General features: G+C 34.1%; 1 protein-coding gene and 1 long non-coding RNA gene across 2 annotated transcripts in view; both read right to left on the bottom strand.

Annotated features, from left to right (window-relative positions):
* The window catches only part of LOC128998464 (leucine-rich melanocyte differentiation-associated protein-like), a 30,698-nt gene extending 15,029 nt beyond the window's left edge, over window positions 1–15,669 (bottom strand). Inside the window, exons 1-3 of the mRNA XM_054424598.1 lie at window positions 15,533–15,669; window positions 13,139–13,309; window positions 3,825–4,085 (exon numbers count right to left, since the gene is read on the bottom strand). Of these exons, the coding sequence (XP_054280573.1) occupies window positions 3,825–4,085; window positions 13,139–13,302 (425 nt within the window). The 5' untranslated portion in view covers window positions 13,303–13,309; window positions 15,533–15,669. The remainder of the gene's footprint in view (window positions 1–3,824; window positions 4,086–13,138; window positions 13,310–15,532) is intronic.
* Window positions 15,670–17,205: 1,536 nt separating this feature from the next.
* Window positions 17,206–18,174, bottom strand: LOC128999164 (uncharacterized). Its single transcript, XR_008491242.1, has 2 exons — window positions 17,836–18,174; window positions 17,206–17,316 (listed from the first exon to the last, which is right to left on the bottom strand). It is a non-coding gene; the product is annotated as an uncharacterized LOC128999164 (long non-coding RNA).
* Between the last annotated feature and the right edge of the window lie 1,695 nt (window positions 18,175–19,869).

Here is a 19,869-nt window from a genome sequence, read left to right as displayed (position 1 = left end):
TGTTGACCAATGAGGCTCACGGATATTTTAGATCAATTGTTTAACAAAATTTTACATACAGGAGAGGTTTCAGAAAGTTTTAAGAATTCAATTGTCTATCCACTTCATAAAAAAGGGAATATTGGAGAGGTGTCTAATTATCGAGGTATTTGTTTTATGGATGCTGTGGCTAAGTTGTTTATGGGTGTAATATTAAACCGGTTAGAATTGTGGGCTACAGATAAAAATATTTTGTGTGAGTACCAAGCAGGTTTTCGTAAAGGCTATTCTACGGTAGATAATATTTCTTCTATTTCTAATATGATTAATCTAAGGATCTCAGTCAAAAAAGGCAAATTGTACTGTTTATTTGTAGATTTTCTGCAACCTTTGACCGGATTGACAGAAACTCGTTGTTTTATAAACTTTATACCATTGGAATTTCTTCAAAGATAATAAGATTAAAAGTTGCTATAATGGTACGTCAGCAGGTGTATGTTGTGAGGAATGGGTGTCAGAGTGCTTTGAGACAACAAAAGGCCTGAGGCAAGGATGTTTAAGGAGTCCTTTGTTATTCTCATTGTTTTTAAATGACCTACATGATGTTCTAGGGGGTGGGTGCATCTTTGGAAACTTCAAAGTGAAAGTTCTGTTAAACGCGGATGATATTTTTTTGGTGTCACCATCAGCGGCGGGTTTACAATTAATGATAAATGATCTTCAAAAATATTGTGAGGATTGGAATCTGGTTGTAAATCTTGACAAATCCAAAGTTATGGTGTTTAGGAATGGTGGTGGTTTATGAGCAAACGAACAGTGGCGTTATAAAGGAAATTTAATAGAGTGTATAAACATTTACAAGTATCTTGGGGTAGTTTTCTCATCAAAGTTGTCTTTCCAAAAACACTTTGAACAAAAGCTAACGTCCTCAAAAAATGCAGTAAATTCGTTATGGTCAAAGGTTTTTACAGATAAATATATTTCAGTATTGTTAAAAATAGAGTGTTTTACTCCGTAGTAAGATCAATAATGTGTTATGCCACCCAAGTTTGGGGTTTTAAACTGTATAATGAAGTTGAACAACTTTTACGTTTTTCGTCAAAAAGGTTTCTTATTTACCCCAATGCACACCTAATTACATGATATACTTAGAAACAGACCAAGACCCAATTTTCATTCATACGTTGAAACTTCACTTTGACTATGTTTTGAAAGTATTAAATATGCCCGAATCACGTTTACCCAAATTGTTAGCTAATGAAGTTACAAGAAAACAGATATTTTGGTAGAGGGAATGGAAGAGTTTATCAGAAAGTTTATCAGTGCACTTATCAGTAGAACAAAATTATATTAGCAAGATATCAGTTGGGTCAGCTGTTGATTGCACCGTGATAAAAATCATCAACGTGTCCTTCAGACAGCCATGAATGCTCGCTATCATTCTATTTATAAATAACTTAGTTTGGATTTTAAAGATAATGGTTATATTTTTTCAAAGTTGGATTTTAATACAATTAAATGGATTTTCAACTGTAGAGGGGAATTATTATATTTAAATTATGAACCATGGATACAAAATCAAAATCAAAATCATAACTGTTCGTTATGCAATTTCGGAGAAGTAGAGGATGTTTACCACTTCGTTGCCACGTGCCCGATACTGCGTCATTTTAGAATTTTTTGGTTCGGTTTAGAGGAGTTGTCCTGAGATATTTTCATATCCTTGTTGAACGGGGCTGATTGGGTGCGGCTTACCCGATTCCTACAGCAAGCTTGGCGGTACAGGTGGGAAATTATATATACAAGAATTTAATTATTTATCTTTCTTCAAGCTCTGAGCACTCTATAGTTTTTAGAAATTGATTAGGCTACTTACAAATATATGTATAGATGTATAGAATTAAAGAAAAAAAACCTTAAAAAATTTTACTGAAATAATGGTAGATTAGAAAGGTAATTTTTAATGTATAGCCTACATAATGTACTTGTTTTATCTAGCAATTATAATGTGTTTGTTAACCTGGCTGACGGTCTTATAAGACCAAGTTGGAGAAATGAGAGCTTGCTGTGTGAATCATGGACCTGTCTATATTATGGAAATGTTTTTGTAAAACTTGTACTAAGAACATGTAAATAAAGCATTGTTTCATTCATTCATTCATTCATTCATTCATTAATATCGAGACAATATCTTATTCAAGAGTTTTTGCAAGGTTTGCGGTTTTATAAATTTTGTCTTAAGCACACCTCTAACAATATATCCTGAAGATCAATATGTTATTCAATGATAAAATGTTCTCAAGTTAAATAAAAGAAAATATAATTTTAACAGCCAAACATGCGTTTTATTATAGAACAAAACTAGTGTTTATTTATTATGATTGCTAAATGCTATGAGGTTCAAAGACGAGTTCCTCTTTAAAAATTTTTATAACTTGGTGATATACATAATTACTATTCTGTAGGTGTTTAAAACCCTTAAAATATACTCCCAATCTTTGAGTATATAAGTCCAAAACTGGAATTTAAAACATCAATAGTCAATAGTTGAATGCAGTTTACGTTTGTTACTCTAATCAATGGCTATTAGTATGTATAATCAACGGTAATACTATGAACCATGGAACTGAACGGGTTAAATTAGGTTTTAATAAGATGTTTGCATGTTGTATGTCGATTTATAATTATTATCAGATTTTTAGTGTTTTTTGACAGTGAAATAGGCTATATGTATAAATTTTCTTTTTCTTACTTTGAAATTGATATATAATCATCTGCAGGGATAGTAGAATAATTTGGGTAAAACATATATATTTTATGTTAGTAACTTCATTGACAACTAATTGATTTGTTGCTTCACGACATTATCATTTAGCTCTTAATTTTTTCTGCAAAATAGAACTGGTAAACACAGTTCAAAATGTTTTTGTTATTCTCAGGGCCACAGCTAGGGCAGGGCAGGAGGGGGTCGTTTGTATATTTAATGTGCAATCAATAAATTTAGTGTAAAGTAGTGTTAGTCTCTTTTGGGATTATTTTTGAGAAAAATATGCATGTTTGTAAAATTTAAATTAAGTGTATTTTACAGGAATAAGTAATAAACATAAAAAAATATCATGAATTCAAATAACATAAACTAGTGTTAAATAAATTTTCCCAAGGATTATTAAACCTAAAAATAGTCTGAACTTACTTTTTTATTTTCATTTTCACCTCCCTTTTAAAAAATAGCAAACTATTTAGAGGTTAGGCCTATTAGATTAGGCCTATATAAGTTGTGAACAGGGTAAAATATAAACAAACAGATAAACCATGAAAACCCTAGAGTAACTGAGACTAAAGCTGTGTCTGTAAGCCGTGGGAATTACGTTTTGGTATTGGCTTTTGAGAAGTGACCGAATAAACAGTAGCTGAATATAAGGAATCCTACAGTAACTTTACATTTGTCAAACTCTGCATGCTTCCAGTAAAAAGAAAAGTTTGTGGGTCTAATTATAACTCTCCCACAAACCTTTGATGACAAAAAAAATTCTTATTCTTCTGTATTCCCTAAACTGTATTTTACTGTGGTGCAGATGTTATGTTATGTGTAAATCAATGATCCCTATGATTGCTATCAACGTTAATTTACGATAAATTCTATTTTAAATCATCTAGTATTAAAGAAAGACTGCCTGTTCTATTAAACAAGTAGAAACAATATACAGGCATGGAATATTAAACAAAAACAAACAAAATTATTAGAAAGATCCATAAAGATAGAGCAGAGCTTTAATATTTTTAGTTATTTGTACAACTTATACTGAATGCAAATAGTTTAGAATATAATACAGTATTGAGGGTACCTGTATTGCAGGTGTTGGTAAAATGTGGAGTCGTCAATGTTGATAGGCACAGCTTCATTTGCCATGAGGCTAAGTTGTTCCAAATGAGGAAAGGCATCTTGTAGTCGCTGAACGAAGGGGAACAGACGATCGATGTGGTTATGGTTCAACCAGAGCACCTTGAGGTCGGGAACTGTTGGAAATGTGGTTGACGAGTTCACACGGTTGTGGTCCAAGATTAGACATTTCAAGTTGGGAAACTGGCTCAGGAACGACAGGTCACTGAAAAATAATATTGGGGTTAAACAAGTCAAGACTAAGGACAACCTTTTACTATGTTCAATACTAATAAGGGTTATTATATTCTTGGTGACGTTTATACAAATTGAATGTTATATTAACTCTAGTAACCGAATGATCTTGCTTTTTAGCTAGACAACCATTGGTTTTGAAGCTGAAAACTAAGATAGTGCAAATATTTCTTTGTCAATGAGGTTGTGAAAAGACATGAAACTGGACATCAAAAATTTGGCTACATGTTTTTGTGTCCGTGTTTCTGTTTATGTATATGTTTATAATAATTCTTTACAACCCCCCAGGGACAAGAAAAAAATGTATTACTGTAACTTGGTGTTCGGCTATAAAAACATTCAGGTTCAAAATCAACGATCGCCTACTGTAACAACCAGGATCACTTGATGGTAGGCTTAATACAGGTATTTTCAATTGGCCATTTGGCTCATTTGGTCAAACCTTTTTAATCACAACTTAATATCAGGACAACTTTTTGTACTGCAGTATCTTTCATATAACTTAAACTATTATGTTATATAAAACTAATAGAAGAAATATGATATTGATAGCTCACTTGGTTGAGGTTCATTTAATCATGATGATTTTCAGTAAACAGCTGACTAAATGGTCCTAGACTACTTCAGTATGCAAAGTCAATGAGATATGAAGTAAAACTTTGTAGTTAAAATTAACTCATAATGACATAAGGATCTATGCTTTATCAGTTTCATTGTGTGTAAAAACATTTGGATGGTTATTTTAGATACACTACAAATGTTGAGTTGAATATGGTGAAATATTTGGTAATATTTTATCAAGTTGGAATATATGTTCAAAATCCTTTTTACAGCTAATTGAATTTGTCAAATGCAATTTGGATGTTAAATTTTAATTAAAATAAGCTATCAACCTTAATTGTATATTATGTAATGTTTTGATGTATAAGAAATTTAATTGTATTACAAGATGATTATTATTTAATGTATATGGCGTGTTCAATTTTTTGAAAAAAAAGAGCAATGGAATAAATTATTCTTATTCTTATGTGTGTATCTGGACATAGCATTGGCTCTCCTAGATACATATTGACTTACTATTACTTTAGAGAATTTGTATCAAAGCTGAAATTAAACTAAAACTTACAAAATAAACTTAATTTCTAATCCAAAATTTACAAAGAACACATATAACAAATACAAAACCACGGTTGAGTGTCCCGTTGAGTAGTATTAATCGAATTCTAAGAATTAATTTTAACAAAACCCTCAATTAACAAAAAGAATTTTAAACTTTGATTTTGAAAAACTTACATCAGCTTACTTGAGCCCAAGGCTTAGAGCCTTGTGCTCAGCTCCTGTGTTCCAACCACTCTAAACAACCGTATCTTGTGAACTGTCATCAATTCAAAAAGCCCAGCTATTTAAAGCAAATATCTGCAGGGTCAATACAATCTTTTGTTTGATAACATAATCAGTGTACTTGGACAAGATCAATGAATAGTCAATGAATAGTGAGTGGATAGTTCATGAATAATCATTTAATCAGTCTTTAAACAATACAATATTGTAATTGACATTGTCATAATTATTGTAAAAAGATATAAGCTACAATAATTATATGATCACATTTAAAACTTATCAATTTTATAAAAAAGCCACAAAGTTAATTTTTTTAAAAAGACATTAAAGACAAGGACTTGACCTGAGGATGAAGCTTATCAAATCATTTAATACCTGAAACAAAATGACTGTTTGCAGTTTTCTGCAGCCTACAAGACCACTATTCCTTGTGTTATAACCATGAATATCTTGGTGCAAAACATACTCATTTTGATTTTTTTTACATTAATCAGACAATGCAGGATAGAAAAATTAATGACAGTTAATATGCCAGTGTCTACAAACAAAGGTTTACAATGTGCTCTACGGTGCAAGTTATTATTCTCACAGCCTTTTTTTTATTAATAATATATTATTACGTGGGAACTATTTCCCCCCAAAAAAATATAACTTAAAATTGAGTGAAAAAATGCATAATACACAGAATATAAATAATTCAGAGTCAAACTGCTAAGACATTTTAGAAGATTAATATACCTAGACAACTTAAAGCTAATGAAATCAATGTGTTGAGAACAGGTCAAACAATTGTCAATAACTATACCTAAAGTTTTGATGTCATTTGGTTCATTGATGTGTATAGTCAATGATTGTACTCCTCAACTCTATTTCTAGTCCGACAGACTAAGTGTTAAGTTACATTCTCATTAATAATCAAACCATTAGCACTAAATCGATGCTTGGCCTCTAAAATAGCAGTTTTTGCAATATTAGACAAGACATTTGCATCATTGCTTAAACTGAGAAAAGTTGTGTCATCTGCAAACATTGTAGTCCAAGCAAGGGATACATTGGCAGATAGGTCATTAATTGTGATAAAAGGAATAATACAAGCATATGGTTTAATTTGTCTTGATGTCTTAAACTGTAAAAATGATACTTAATGCTTTGCAAACAACGGTTTTTGTAGACAAACAGGTTTCGCTCAACCAACAAGTCCACAGCAAAATTTGAGGGATAATGACTTTTTTAACAACGGTTTGAAATTTATTTTGATTCAGGAAACATTTGATAAAAGTTTCATAAAATTTAAAATGTAAAGCGACCATGCCTGTATATGTAATATGTATTGTAATGGGTTGATCGAATACTGACAGATACAATGATCATAGCACAAGGGAATTTAAAAATCTTAGAAGGCAAAAAACATATTTGTTTACAATATAACCCCACTATTACAGTATATTCACAATTAACTGAGGTTGTTGGGACTACCTTGGTTACCCAGAATCTCAGATATCATGGAGGTCATCTCGATTTTGAGGTCAGGGGTTACGTGATCACATTAGACCGGGGCCACACTTGTAATTTTTAACTAACAAGATATTCAAAGTTTTCCGTTTTTAGTTTAGTTAGTTCGGTAGTGGAGGACCAGGGTTGAGATGAAGCCGATTAGATAAATGTTACAAACACTACCAGCTTTAATTTCCTCAAAAAATAATTCAAAATCCCGGACAAAACAATAAATGTAGTGCAAGTTTAATATGTCTAATAAAAATTGTTGTGACTACATCTTGAAGAAAAGATTAAAGATCTCCAAATTGTTGTTAGTATCCCCAACAATGTAAATAGTGTAATGTCGACTTCAGATGAAGTAAAAGTAGAATCAGGTAATGAGTCTAAAGTTGTGAGAGATTTATTAAACAAATTTCCAGAGGTATTTACCACTAAGCTAGGCTGTTACAATGGAGATCCTGTTAAGTTAAAGCTCAAATCAAATGTAGTACCTAAGTATTACAAACCAAGACCTATACCTTATTCTTTAAAAGACAAAGTAGAACAGGAATTACAATGTTTAGTTGACGATGGTATCATTTCCACTGTTTCAACTAGTGATTGGGGTACACCTATTGTTCCCGTACTAAAACGTAATGGCAAAATACGCATTTGCGGTGACTTCAAAGTTACCTTAAATCCATATCTAGAAGTAGATAGACATCCTATACCTCGCATTGAAGATCTTTTTGCAATCTTACAGAAAGGAAAACAATTTTCTAAAATAGATTTATCATCAGCCTATATGCAACTTAGCTTAGACGATGAAAGTAAGAAACTTTGTACCATAAGTACACACAAGGGGTTATTTGCATATAACCGACTTTGTTACGGAATATCTTCTGCTCCTGGTATTTTCCAACGAGTAATTGAGCAAACATTACAAGGTATCCCGGGTGTAGCTTCATTTCTTGATGATATTATTGTTACCGGAGCTGACACAGCTGAACACCTGTCGAGACTAAGAGAAGTGTGTAGTAGGCTAAAGTCAACAGGGTTAACTGTTAGTAAAGATAAATGTCAATTTTTCAGTGATAACTTAGAGTACTTAGGGTACGTAATTAGCCAAGAGGGCCTTGCCACATCCAAAGATAAAGTCAAAGCCATTGTAGAGACACCAGTTCCAAAAGATGTTACACAGCTAAAGGGTTTTCTGGGTCTAGTTAATTACTATGCAAAGTTTGTACCAAATGTTGCTACCATTCTAACACCCTTGTATCAATTATTAAGGAAAGACGTAGTTTTTAAATGGTCTTTGTCATGTCAAAAGGCGTTTGAAGCTATAAAAGAAAGATTAGTTTCAGCTAATGTGCTAGCGCACTACAACCCAGACTTGCCAATTAAATTGTCATGTGATGCGTCACCCTACGGCATCGCAGGAGTGTTAAGCATTGTTGACAAAAATGGAATAGAAAGACCAATTTCATTCACAAGTAGAGTACTAAACTCAGCAGAAAGGAACTATTCCCAAATAGACAAAGAGGCACTAAGCATTGTTTTCTGTGTAAATAAATTCAATCAGTATTTATGGGGCAGGAAGTTCACTCTTTGTACAGACCATAAACCACTATTAGCTATATTTGGTTCGAAAAAAGGGTTACCAGCATTTGCAGCTGGCAGACTACAACGCTATGCGTTATTTTTGTCAGGTTACGATTACGACATTAATTATGTTAAATCACAAAATCATGGTAACGCGGACGAATTGTCTAGACTTCCACTAAATTGTAATGACAGGGAAGAAAGTAATGTAAATATTGATTATTTAGGAACATATCTCCAATGTATATCAGAGTGCGATGTACCAATAGATTTTAATGATGTGCGTAAGGAAACTCAAAAAGACAGTGAGTTAAACAGAATCCTTGGATTTGTTTTGTACGGCTGGCCAATCAATTCGGACGTTAATCTAAGTGACTATGTCAAAAGGCAAGCTGAGCTAACAGTTGAACACGGAATCCTAATGTGGGGCTATAGAGTAGTCATTCCAAAATCATTAAGAGGGGCTTTATTAAAAGAATTACATAATGGACATCTAGGAGTTGTAAAAATGAAGTCGTTAGCCAGGTCGTATTTATGGTGGCCTTCTATTGATAAGGATATTGAGGCCGTGACTAACAGTTGCTCAGCGTGTCTTGTACAGCGGGAATCTCCTATTAAAAGTAAACTTCATGTATGGGAATTTCCTCCCAATGTTTGGCAAAGAATTCATGTCGATTTCCTTGGACCATTAAAAGGACAAATATATTTAATTGTACTAGACGCCCATAGTAAATGGATTGAGGTAGAACTTGTTAGTTCCACTTCAGCCAAACAGACCATTGACAAACTCAGGCCTATGTTTTGTAGATTTGGCTTACCAGAAATAATAGTTAGTGATAATGGTCCACCCTTTTGTTCTGAGGAATTTTCAAAATTTTTGAAACAGAATGGAATAAGACAAATCTTGACTCCACCTTACCATCCAGCTTCTAATGGCCAAGCTGAGAACGCGGTAAAATCAGTAAAGAAAAGATTAAAATGTGCAATCTTTGAAAATGAGGATGTAACTATAGCTTTAAGTAGATTTCTTATCTCTTATCGTAACACAGTCCATAGTACCACTTGTGAATCTCCCGCCAAACTTATGTTTAATCGACCATTAAGAACTAGGTTAGATTTAATCAGACCAAACATTCAGTCAACTGTTGCTCAAAAACAAGAGAAACAGATCATAAATGCAAGGGGTACTCATACTAGACAATTAGCTATAGGACAATGTGTACTAGCAAGAGACTATAGAGGGAAGGATAAGTGGGTTGAATGTACGGTTGTTAGACGACTAGGGCCAGTAACATACATTGTACAACTACAGACAGGCTTAACTTGGAAGCGACACATAGATCAGCTGGTAGGATTGCAATCAGGCAGCAACATCAACACGGAACATAGCAGATACGATCCCGTGACGTCAACATCAGCTGTTACTACTTCCTGTGTATTGTCAGCACCGGTGTCGTCACCAGCCAGGCAGCCCCACCAGCACACCCAGCCACAACAGCTGAGTTCTCCCACTACTACGCGTCACTCACCAACTACACGCCAGTCCGAGCGGCATAGTCCTATTGTTGCGAAGCGCCATTCTTTACAACCCGATCAGCTGACTGCTACGTCACCTGTTACAACTAATACTAGGCGATATCCACAACGGGATAGGAATCCTCCAAAGAAAATGGATTTGTAATTGTTTGTTATGGTTTTATATTTACGCTTGTTTGCAATTCTATGGTGTTTATTTTCAGCACTGATGTTTCAATATTTTTGTGTTTATTTTCAGCACTGATGTTTCAATATTTGTGTTTATTTTCAGCACTGATGTTTCAATATTTTTGTGTTTATTTTCAGCACCGATGTTTACAATCTTTAATGTTGTTTTTAACTCTGATGTTTTCAAATTGTGTTTTTATTTTCATTACTGATGTTTTCCATTTGTGTGTATAAATATTTCCATAAAGGTTTTATACAAGCTATGTTCCATAACTAGCTAAGCTTCCATAACTAGCAGTAAGGGCGGAGGAAATGTAGTGTATTAATTTAATTATAAAATGAATTGTATATTTCTAATTCAGATTCAAATAGTTACAAGTATTAAATTTGCTAGCTCGATCCATGTACCGTTAGATATCGTACGATGTGACGTCATATGGTCTGATCAAATAAACTAACCCCATTGGTTGTTTCCATCACACCACCTTCCGTTCCCACTGCTACCTCGATCACCCGACACTCTCTGTACAACAGTCATCGTCCTACCTCACCGGCTCCCGCACACCAATGCGGTTTTTCTTAACGTAACATGTGTTAATTATTTCGAGCACCTGATCCTCCTTCGCTCGCATCCAGGTTCGGATGCGACATCAGGGTTCCGAACAACTGGGAATATAACAAGAAAGAAACCACCAGGCCTTGTTAGAACTTCGAGAACACCCGAAAACATCGCCAGAGTGAGAGCAGCATTGATAAGAGCCCAAGCAGGTCTGTGCGAAAACATGCTCAAGAGCTGAACATTAACTGTGAATCGGTAAGGAGAATTATTCGGAAAGATCTTAAGTTTCATCCTTATAAAATACAGGTAGTGCACAAACTTAAAGTGACCGACTATAATAAACAAGTAAACTTTGCATCGTGAATGCAAAGATTGCTTAACAACGGCCGAACATGATATTGTTAATGAGTGACGAAGCCCACTTCCAGCTTAATGGCTCGGTAAACAAACAAAACTTCCGTTACTGGTCCAGTCAAAATCCCTGTAAGATTCATGAACAACCTCTACACTCTCCCTAGGTTACAGTTTGGTGTGCGATATCTCATTCCTGTGTTATTGGGCCGTATTTTTTGGAGGAAAATGGTGTAACAGTGACAGTGAACTCTCAACGCTATGTTCACATGTTGAACAAATTTCTATGTCAAGAACTTTGCAGACCCACACACTGCACACCAATCAATGAGAGTCGTGAGGCAAATATTTCCTAACAAGGTGATTTCTCACTTTGGTGACATACTGTGGCCGCCAAGGTCATCTGACTTGTCCAGCTGTGATTACTTCCTTTGGGGGTTTCTTAAGGAGCGTGTTTGTGCTCACAGCCCACGCACTCCAGAGGATTTGAAGTTGACAATCACAGAGGAGATCAATGGCATTGAACAAGACCTCCTGACCCGAGTTTCAGATGATTTTCAGACCAGAATGAACATTTGTAGAGAAGTACATGGCCGCCATATGCGTGACGTCATTTTCAAAAAATGACTGTTTGGTAACTCATGGCAAATGTTTACCTCACTATGTACAGTACTAAAACCATTTTATTCTTTTTAACTACTGTGTAATACTTATTAAAGGTTCCTTTGGGTCAACCTGTATATTATTTTGATATAAACAAGATCAACTATGTTTACGTTTGAGTCTTGAGTTGATAGTAAATGAAATTCTGAATTTAAGATTTAAATATTGTATTTTTATTAATATTTTCTAACTATAACAAAGTCAGTAACAAGACTACAAGATCCCGCCACTCATCTTATAGGTACTCATCTCCATTCATACTTGGCTTAAATTCCTACCTTCATATGGTTGTCATTTCAGTAAAAAGTATTAAAGTACCTATTAAGGTCCATTCACACCCAAGTCCAGTCACAGTTTAGTCTCAGTTGCATACAAAAATCCTCAGTCAACTGACGGTCAGTTGGTTTCTGACAGTTTTCTGTTACTGTATTTACAGTCATAAAATTTTCATCGTACATCTTGTTGATTGTTACAAACATGACTCAAAACATAAACTTGATCGTTTGGATAACAAAAAAGCTCATTTCTAACCTCAAATACATCTGTCAAGCGTCCCAGCAATCTAAAAATATCGGTGGGAAGAAATCTGAAATTGACTGACGGACGCCTTCAGAGCAACTTGGCGGAACTTGTGGCGCAACTGTGCCAGATGAGATATCGCTATAGAAAATCCATTAATTTTTTTTTTTTTACTGTGGCGTGACTGCTGTGTCTGACCAGTTACGTTTTGTAACTGATGTTAGTAAATCGACTTTTATTTTGTTAAAGTCATACTTGACAGTTATTTCAAATAGGCCTACTCATTTTAACAACTCACAAATTGCTTGATATTTTACTTTTCTTTGAACACTATAGTAATTACTGTTTTCCGACTGATAATAATAAATAAATATAGAGGCCTATAACGACCTTTACCTTGACGGCTAGGATAATCAGAGTGTACATGTCAAAATTCAAATCAAAAGATTCACGTATGCAAAATATGCAGGCTGACTGCAATGAAAAAGGGAAAATCTATTGTTCTTTGGCAGGCCACAAATAGGCCTACAGACCTAAATGACAACCTACTCTTTGTTAGATGTTAAGTTGTCAATTCAGAGTAAGCTGGATAAACTGTGTAATAAAATGCATATAGGCTATTGGTAAACTCTACACAAAATTTGGATTTAGATTTCTTAACAGCTGTATTGGTTCCATACTAAACATTACCAACCAATAGTAGTCCCCATGTCTGTTAACAATGTTTTAGTCAGCAATCAAATTGGTCATTTATTCATTGAAATGTTTTTAATGTTTAAACTGGGATTTTGAAAGCGTTATTTACTCACCTAAAGCAATTGTGGCTCAGATCCAATATTTTAATGGAGGATGTAAAACTGTTGAGAAGAACTGGAGGAATATGATCGAGGTTTTCAAACGTTAGATTCAACCGTTGGTCTTCTTCTGTCAACGCTTCTACGACGTTGTCACAATTTCCCTTATGGAAAGTCATTCGAGATCTGAAATAAAATGTTAATATGTTAATTGAAAATTTGTAGGTCTACTACCACAATACCTACGCCGTTGTATAGAGAGTTATTTTACATAAATTTCAAAAGCAAACTCTAGCCACATGTTAAAGAAACTGTTATTAGAACTGAATATATAAGTGGACAATTTAATTTAAAATTGAATGATAAAAAGCGAGTAAAATTTGTTGCTGTATCATTTGTTTGGATTTTCCATGACCTTCAAACAACATTCGACACCTGGCCATTCTCAGAACGAATTTAATCAGTTAACATTCAATGTAAAACTTAGGCTAGATTTACAGTATCTTACTATAACATCAACACAATATCATCACCACTACCAGATCTTTACATAGAAAAACTTCAAGGGGAATCCTCCAGGTATTGATATTTGGCCAACTTCTCTTTATTATCAACATAAATAGCCTTCCTTCAAAACTAGACAATAGCCTGAAATGTATACTTTTCACAGACGACACAACCATTTATTGTTCACACAGACTTTCAAGTATATAACCTCACCCTTATCATATCAAGCCTGTGAAAATATCAACCTAACAACCAATAAAAACAAGACATGAACCCTCATCTACCCGTGCTGCATCATAGTGTCCTGTACTGGCCAGTTATAAATATTCGTACAATGACCTTCCGTGTTTTCATGTTTTATATTCGTGTTTTTGTGTTTACCGACGACCTGAATTTGAGTGAAAAGACATTTTTTATCTGCCTGATGATGAGATTTCAGTCTCGAAACCGGTTGCCGTGGACGACTGTAGGATCACTTGACAGACAAGTAACAAACCATTTACTGTATAATTAAAAACAAGACAGTGACACATAACTTTCCAGATTAATAACAATAACTTCAGTAGGCCGACTGATGAATGAACCAGACTGGACATACCCATGGTTAACTCAACAAAAGTGATGACAAATAATAAATGGTGAACATTTATGCTGGCAGATTAATGTTGATCACTTGAGCAAGAAACTCCATCTTTGGTCATCCGTAGAATCCATCACACCACCAATCTGGACATAACAATGACAGGTTACCATTCCATCAAAACTGCAAACATATAGGCCTATGGTAAGCCTATCGCACCATGGGGCTTCACATCTGCCCAAAAACTGAGTTGCCTGACATGAATACTAGGTTGCTTTTAAGATTTAATTACCTAATAGGAAAAATCTGAACATTTACCTCTTGACCCACTGGAGCTTTTCAAACCATACTTCAACCGACTTAACATAATCACGATTATATCACTCTACATCATTGAAACTGTCTTCTACTCAGAAAAATAACCACCATTCCTCGGCCAAGAACCTCAACACCTCGTCATCAGACCATAACTTATTCCACTAATTTTACTTATCGAAGAAGTACCGTATGTATTTACACAAACACTCACACTTGCATGCGCCAGATCACTTTGGGAGAACATCATCAGTGATGACAATTCCCAATATAGACTATATGGACTATAGTGATAAAATCAAAGGTACCGGCAATAAATAATGATGTCTAGAATCACTTAGGGAGGAAACTAACGATGGAAAATTGAAATCTGGCAAAATATGCAGCACTATACAGTGGGCTGCTTAAAAAAACTAACTTAATTAAGAAGTACCACGGACATAATCTCAGCTTTAACAATATTTCTGGATTTATTTTTGATAAACTGGGAAAATAGGCTATTCTAGCCTATTTAACTAACTCGAGTCAATTAAAAACTATATTGATCGTAACTAGGCTAATATGAAGGCCTAGGCCTATTTCAAACATAGCTTGATCTATCCGGCAGGAGTCAAAAATAACTGAAAATAAGAGGAGACAATCCTTTTGATCAGTAAGTTATGGTAGAACAATCATATAGCCTAGGCTAGTCAAGGGAGCTGGATAAATCAAATGTCATTAAATGGCCTATTTTTAATTTTTTGCTGATTGAATAACAACACAGTCTAGGTATGGGCTTGTAACTTATTGACCTACCTTTCAGCTGAGGAAGTTAGTATAAAACCTGAACTCGGTTTGACCTAGAAGTCGTTTGGAATAAGCCCTAGGCTTGTCCTAGTTCTTCAATTCTCTAGCCAACTAATTTAGGGGTTTAAGGTCCCCTAAGTTACATGGTTCTTTTGGACTGACAAAAATGGGCAACTAAAATAAATTTTGTGAGCCAAAGATGGGTACTTTTACAAACTTACCTTATAAGCCAATGTATTTAATAACAAAAACAGAGACCTAGTCCAACAGCTATACTTATAGGCCTACTATGAAAAGTCAGATTTATGAAATGGAAATCACTTCACGGGCAATGTGAAGTAAGTTATATGACGGCTAGTGGCTAAAACGAAAAGCCTAAAACAATAGGAAAATAGGTTCTTCAGATCAAGAAAGATAAACAAAATTAATCAGGTAACCTCAAACCGCACTTTCACTTTTTAGTGTTTACATCAGTGTTGTCGGTTGTCGTTGTCTTTGTCATGCCAGCTGGTCATCGCAGAAAAAAAAGCAAGCTAAACCCCAAATCAACTTTGAGTTACAAAAAAAAAATACGCTTAAAGTTTATATTTGTTTTTATTGCTATGCAACACTATTATACATCATGGTGGAAGGAAAAAACATAGGTGTGCTATAATTCCCGTCATATGCGACGTCACCCAGATTGCAAACACCATTTCGTTATTAAGAAAAATATTTTAAACCAATAAAATAAAAACAAATATACTTGGTAATACGATCAGGTGATTTTGGTTTGCAATCTGGATGACGTCCGCATATGACGGGAATAGCACACCTATGTATTTTCCTTCCACCACCATGATTATACATGACATAAATTTGATTAAGGGGGTTTTGGTTAATTATAATAAACTAGCAACAGAGCCCGTTGTGGTTAAATACAACTGTCTCTGGGAAAATAACAGTTATGAAATCCATGTACCACTTAACTCACTAATTGACAAATGTACAGATATAACTTTTGAAACACACGCATAACATAAGGAACACAGTTAACAACAAATTCAAAATGTGAACAACAACATGCAAACAAAGAAAAATTAATGAAATAACAATACAACAATCCCCCAACAGCACAATGGGCTTGCTGGGAACTTGTTCCAAGTCCATTGGCCCAAGTCCCCAAGCCTGGTTTAGACTCAGGGACCAAAGTCTGTAGGCTTGGTTTTGACTTGTTTTAGAGACCGAAGTTGGCAGTTGTTCAACTTGTTATGGGTTTGGCTCCCCAAGTCCAACCCAAGTCCCAACCCCAAACCTACAGTGAACTCATGGGCACAAACCCACTCTAAGCTTGGAATGATGGATACAAAACGGGTCTGGTGGATTAAGCAGGCTCATTATGGACTTGTTCGGGACTTGGGGACCCAAGCCCAATTTTAGTAGGCTCATATTGGACTTGGCTTAGACTCATATTGGAATTGGTTTTAGCACATTTTAGACTTGGGCAAACAAGCTCACACTGATAAATTAAACAGGCTCATTATGGACTTGGAGACCCAAGCCCACTTTTAGTAGGCTCATATTGGACTTGGCCTAGACTCATATTGGAATTGGTTTTAGCACATTTTAGACTTGGGCAAACAAGCTCACACCTATAGACTCACTCAAAACTTGGTACGAAGTTTTATATACTTCAATTACTGTCATGATCAGAGATAATAATAATAATTATTATAATAGGCTATAGTAATATAATTTATACCTATTTAAGCTGTTTCACACCATTCATTTGCTAGCCCACATTTTTTTCTTATAATTTGTTTTTTACCAAGAAAGATTTATGATAAAATGAAGCCTATTTTATGAGTGATCTTGAAAACATATTGTTTATATATGAGGTTTAGAAAGCAAGACATTCACATTTCAAGACAATTTATTAATATAATAAATACAATGCCCACTATCTTCCACTTCACCTTCAACTTCTTTTCTGAACCCATCAACTCCACCGCCTGCTTCAGAAGATCTATAAAAAATACAATTGCATTAGAATTATTTGGTTTATTAAAATTTATTATTAAAATAATTTTTCATTATTTTTATTTGTTATAATTATTTGATTATTTGGAATTTGTTGGTGTTGCAAACACAGGGTGTTAACTTACCTTTGTTTTTAAAATTGTTATCGAACTTTTATTTCTTACTATTTTACTTTTATAATGATTACAGCGTGTGATGGAACTTACACATCAATACGGCTACTGAATACAAACAACGTAATAATGGTTTAGGTTAAACACAAATTTTGGTTCTGTTCTGTTGAGTTCAGCAGTAGACTAGAGTTAGAGTATAGTATAGTGAGTGACGTCGATTCAGTGAAGCGCTGAGTATGTCAAATGTTAAAGCACAAAAGATTTAGGCTATAAACAAAATTCTACGGGTTCTTGATGCTATGAAATTAATTGTTTGCTTAACGTAGCTTACTTATATCATCATAGACTAACCAACACAAGTATATTTTTTATCAATGGAGTTTAAATCTTACCTTTACAGGAATCCCTTAATTCTTCTTTGCTTCGTCTTGGTATCAAAACCATAAACAAAACTCACAACTAGTAACGAAACGAGTAACTCACAACACCAGAACTAGATAAGTGAGAACTGACAACTGAGAGTGAGGAAGTCTAAATCCAACAAAAATGGTGGTTCAGCACAAAGAAACAGGTTTTAGGAGCGTTCTGGGTAGGGGTGGAGGGAAAATTCTTTTGTCATATGGCACTGCTCACTTTAGACTCACATGAACAAGCTTGTCGTGGGTCTGGTTAGGTGTTTAAATTGTGGACTTGGCCAACCAGGTTATATATGTAAATAAAACAAGTTTAGTTTTGGCACATTCACACAAGTTCACTTAACCAAAGCTGTTTTAAATTTGTAGTGGGTTCCAAACTCCAAGTTTGTCATACCAATTCAGAAATATGTAAAAACCAAGTTTAGTCCAAGCTCACGTGCTGTCTGGGTCAGCTGTTAAATTATCAACACATGTTTCATTTTATGGTTTGATGATTCATACCTGCAAACCCATCACTGACATAAATCTTTAAGGGGATTGGATGACTTTAAGGGTAAAAATTTTAAACTGTTTGTTACATTTTCGTATTCTATGTATTTTCCTTTTTAAGTATATGTACAAATTATTAAGTTTTGATACAAAAATTGTTATTTTAGTGAAGCGGTGCAGAGTCGATTTCAGCGCTATATGCAAGGCCTAACCATCGATATATGGATGGGCCTGACTCCCCCATGTGACATTTCACTGCTTATAGTGCTTAGTTTCCAATGGTTCAATTATAATAGCTCTGTGTGGTTGGCTACACTGTCATTCTCGTTAGCAGAAAAATCAAACTTTCATAATTTATGCAAATCTACATCGATGAAGCTTTCCATTGACCTATTATTTAATAAAATCTGTCAAGTAGACCTGGTAGATTTCATTCTACAAAGTTAAACAAGAAGATCTCTAATTCAGTATTAATTAACAACTATAAATTCGGATATTGCTTAACCTTTCTCCAAATAACTTTTAAATGGTGAGGAAATCGACCAAATAAGTAGAAAGTAAATAAAGTTATATTCAGAAAGAGAATAAAACTCCCTACAAAATACCACGTATTTATTGAAAATACTAAATAAAGGCAGCCGAAATTTGCTATAAATTGAAAATGGAATAAATCCGTTTTTAATGTATTCTTGTTTTTTTGTTTTGTTTTTTTTTACTCCACCGCAAATGTTAAACAAGACTTTCATCATTCAAAATCTACACGATTAGGCTTTTTACAACCCATCAACTGACAAAATTTATCCAGTAGAACTGTAGATTTATTTGTAAAGTTAATCAAAACTATCTCTAACTCAGTATTTTCTCGCCTCTATAAATTAGGAGGTTGCTTAGCTTTTTTACAAATAACTTATAAACGGTGAGGAAATCTATCAAAGTGGAACTTGATATTCTGAAAGTGAATACAATTTCATACAGGTTACTAATATGCATTTCTTGAAAATACCTAATTAAGGCAGCCAAAAATTGGCTATAATTTGAAACTTGAATAGGCACTTTTTAAAAGTATTTATGTCATTTTTACTTTTTCACCACAAATATTTAATAAAATCACACTATTATAGTTATTTGCAAATCTGCATGCGTTAGGCTTTCCAATTACCCATTTTCCTTGCTACACCTACAGTTTATCCGTTTAAATCACAACAAAACGTAGTTTTGTAGATTTTAAACTCATAACATGCTTTGGAAGTAGAAAAGGGTATTTCACTTGTGAAACAACGCTTTAAAAAATTGTATTTTGTAATACATAAGTATTTCTCTATTCCCTGAGATTCTTTATAGCTCATTAAACTAATTAGTGCGATAGATCTTGCATGGAACGCAAAACATTACATTCAACCAAGATCTACAGAAGCCGATTATAAACAATAAAAAAAAGAGTAGCATATATAGAAGAATAGATCTATAATAAATAACTGTAATAAAAGCTACAGGGACAAAGGTGTTAAATAAAATATAAAA

Source organism: Macrosteles quadrilineatus, unplaced genomic scaffold, assembly GCF_028750875.1.
Source record: "Macrosteles quadrilineatus isolate MER2022 unplaced genomic scaffold, UCM_ALF_1.0 Scaffold_7__1_contigs__length_78375512, whole genome shotgun sequence".
NCBI classification, from domain to species: Eukaryota; Metazoa; Arthropoda; class Insecta; order Hemiptera; family Cicadellidae; genus Macrosteles; species Macrosteles quadrilineatus.
The sequence above is the reverse complement of the archived record's forward strand: the minus strand, read 5'-3'. Positions and strand labels throughout refer to the sequence as shown.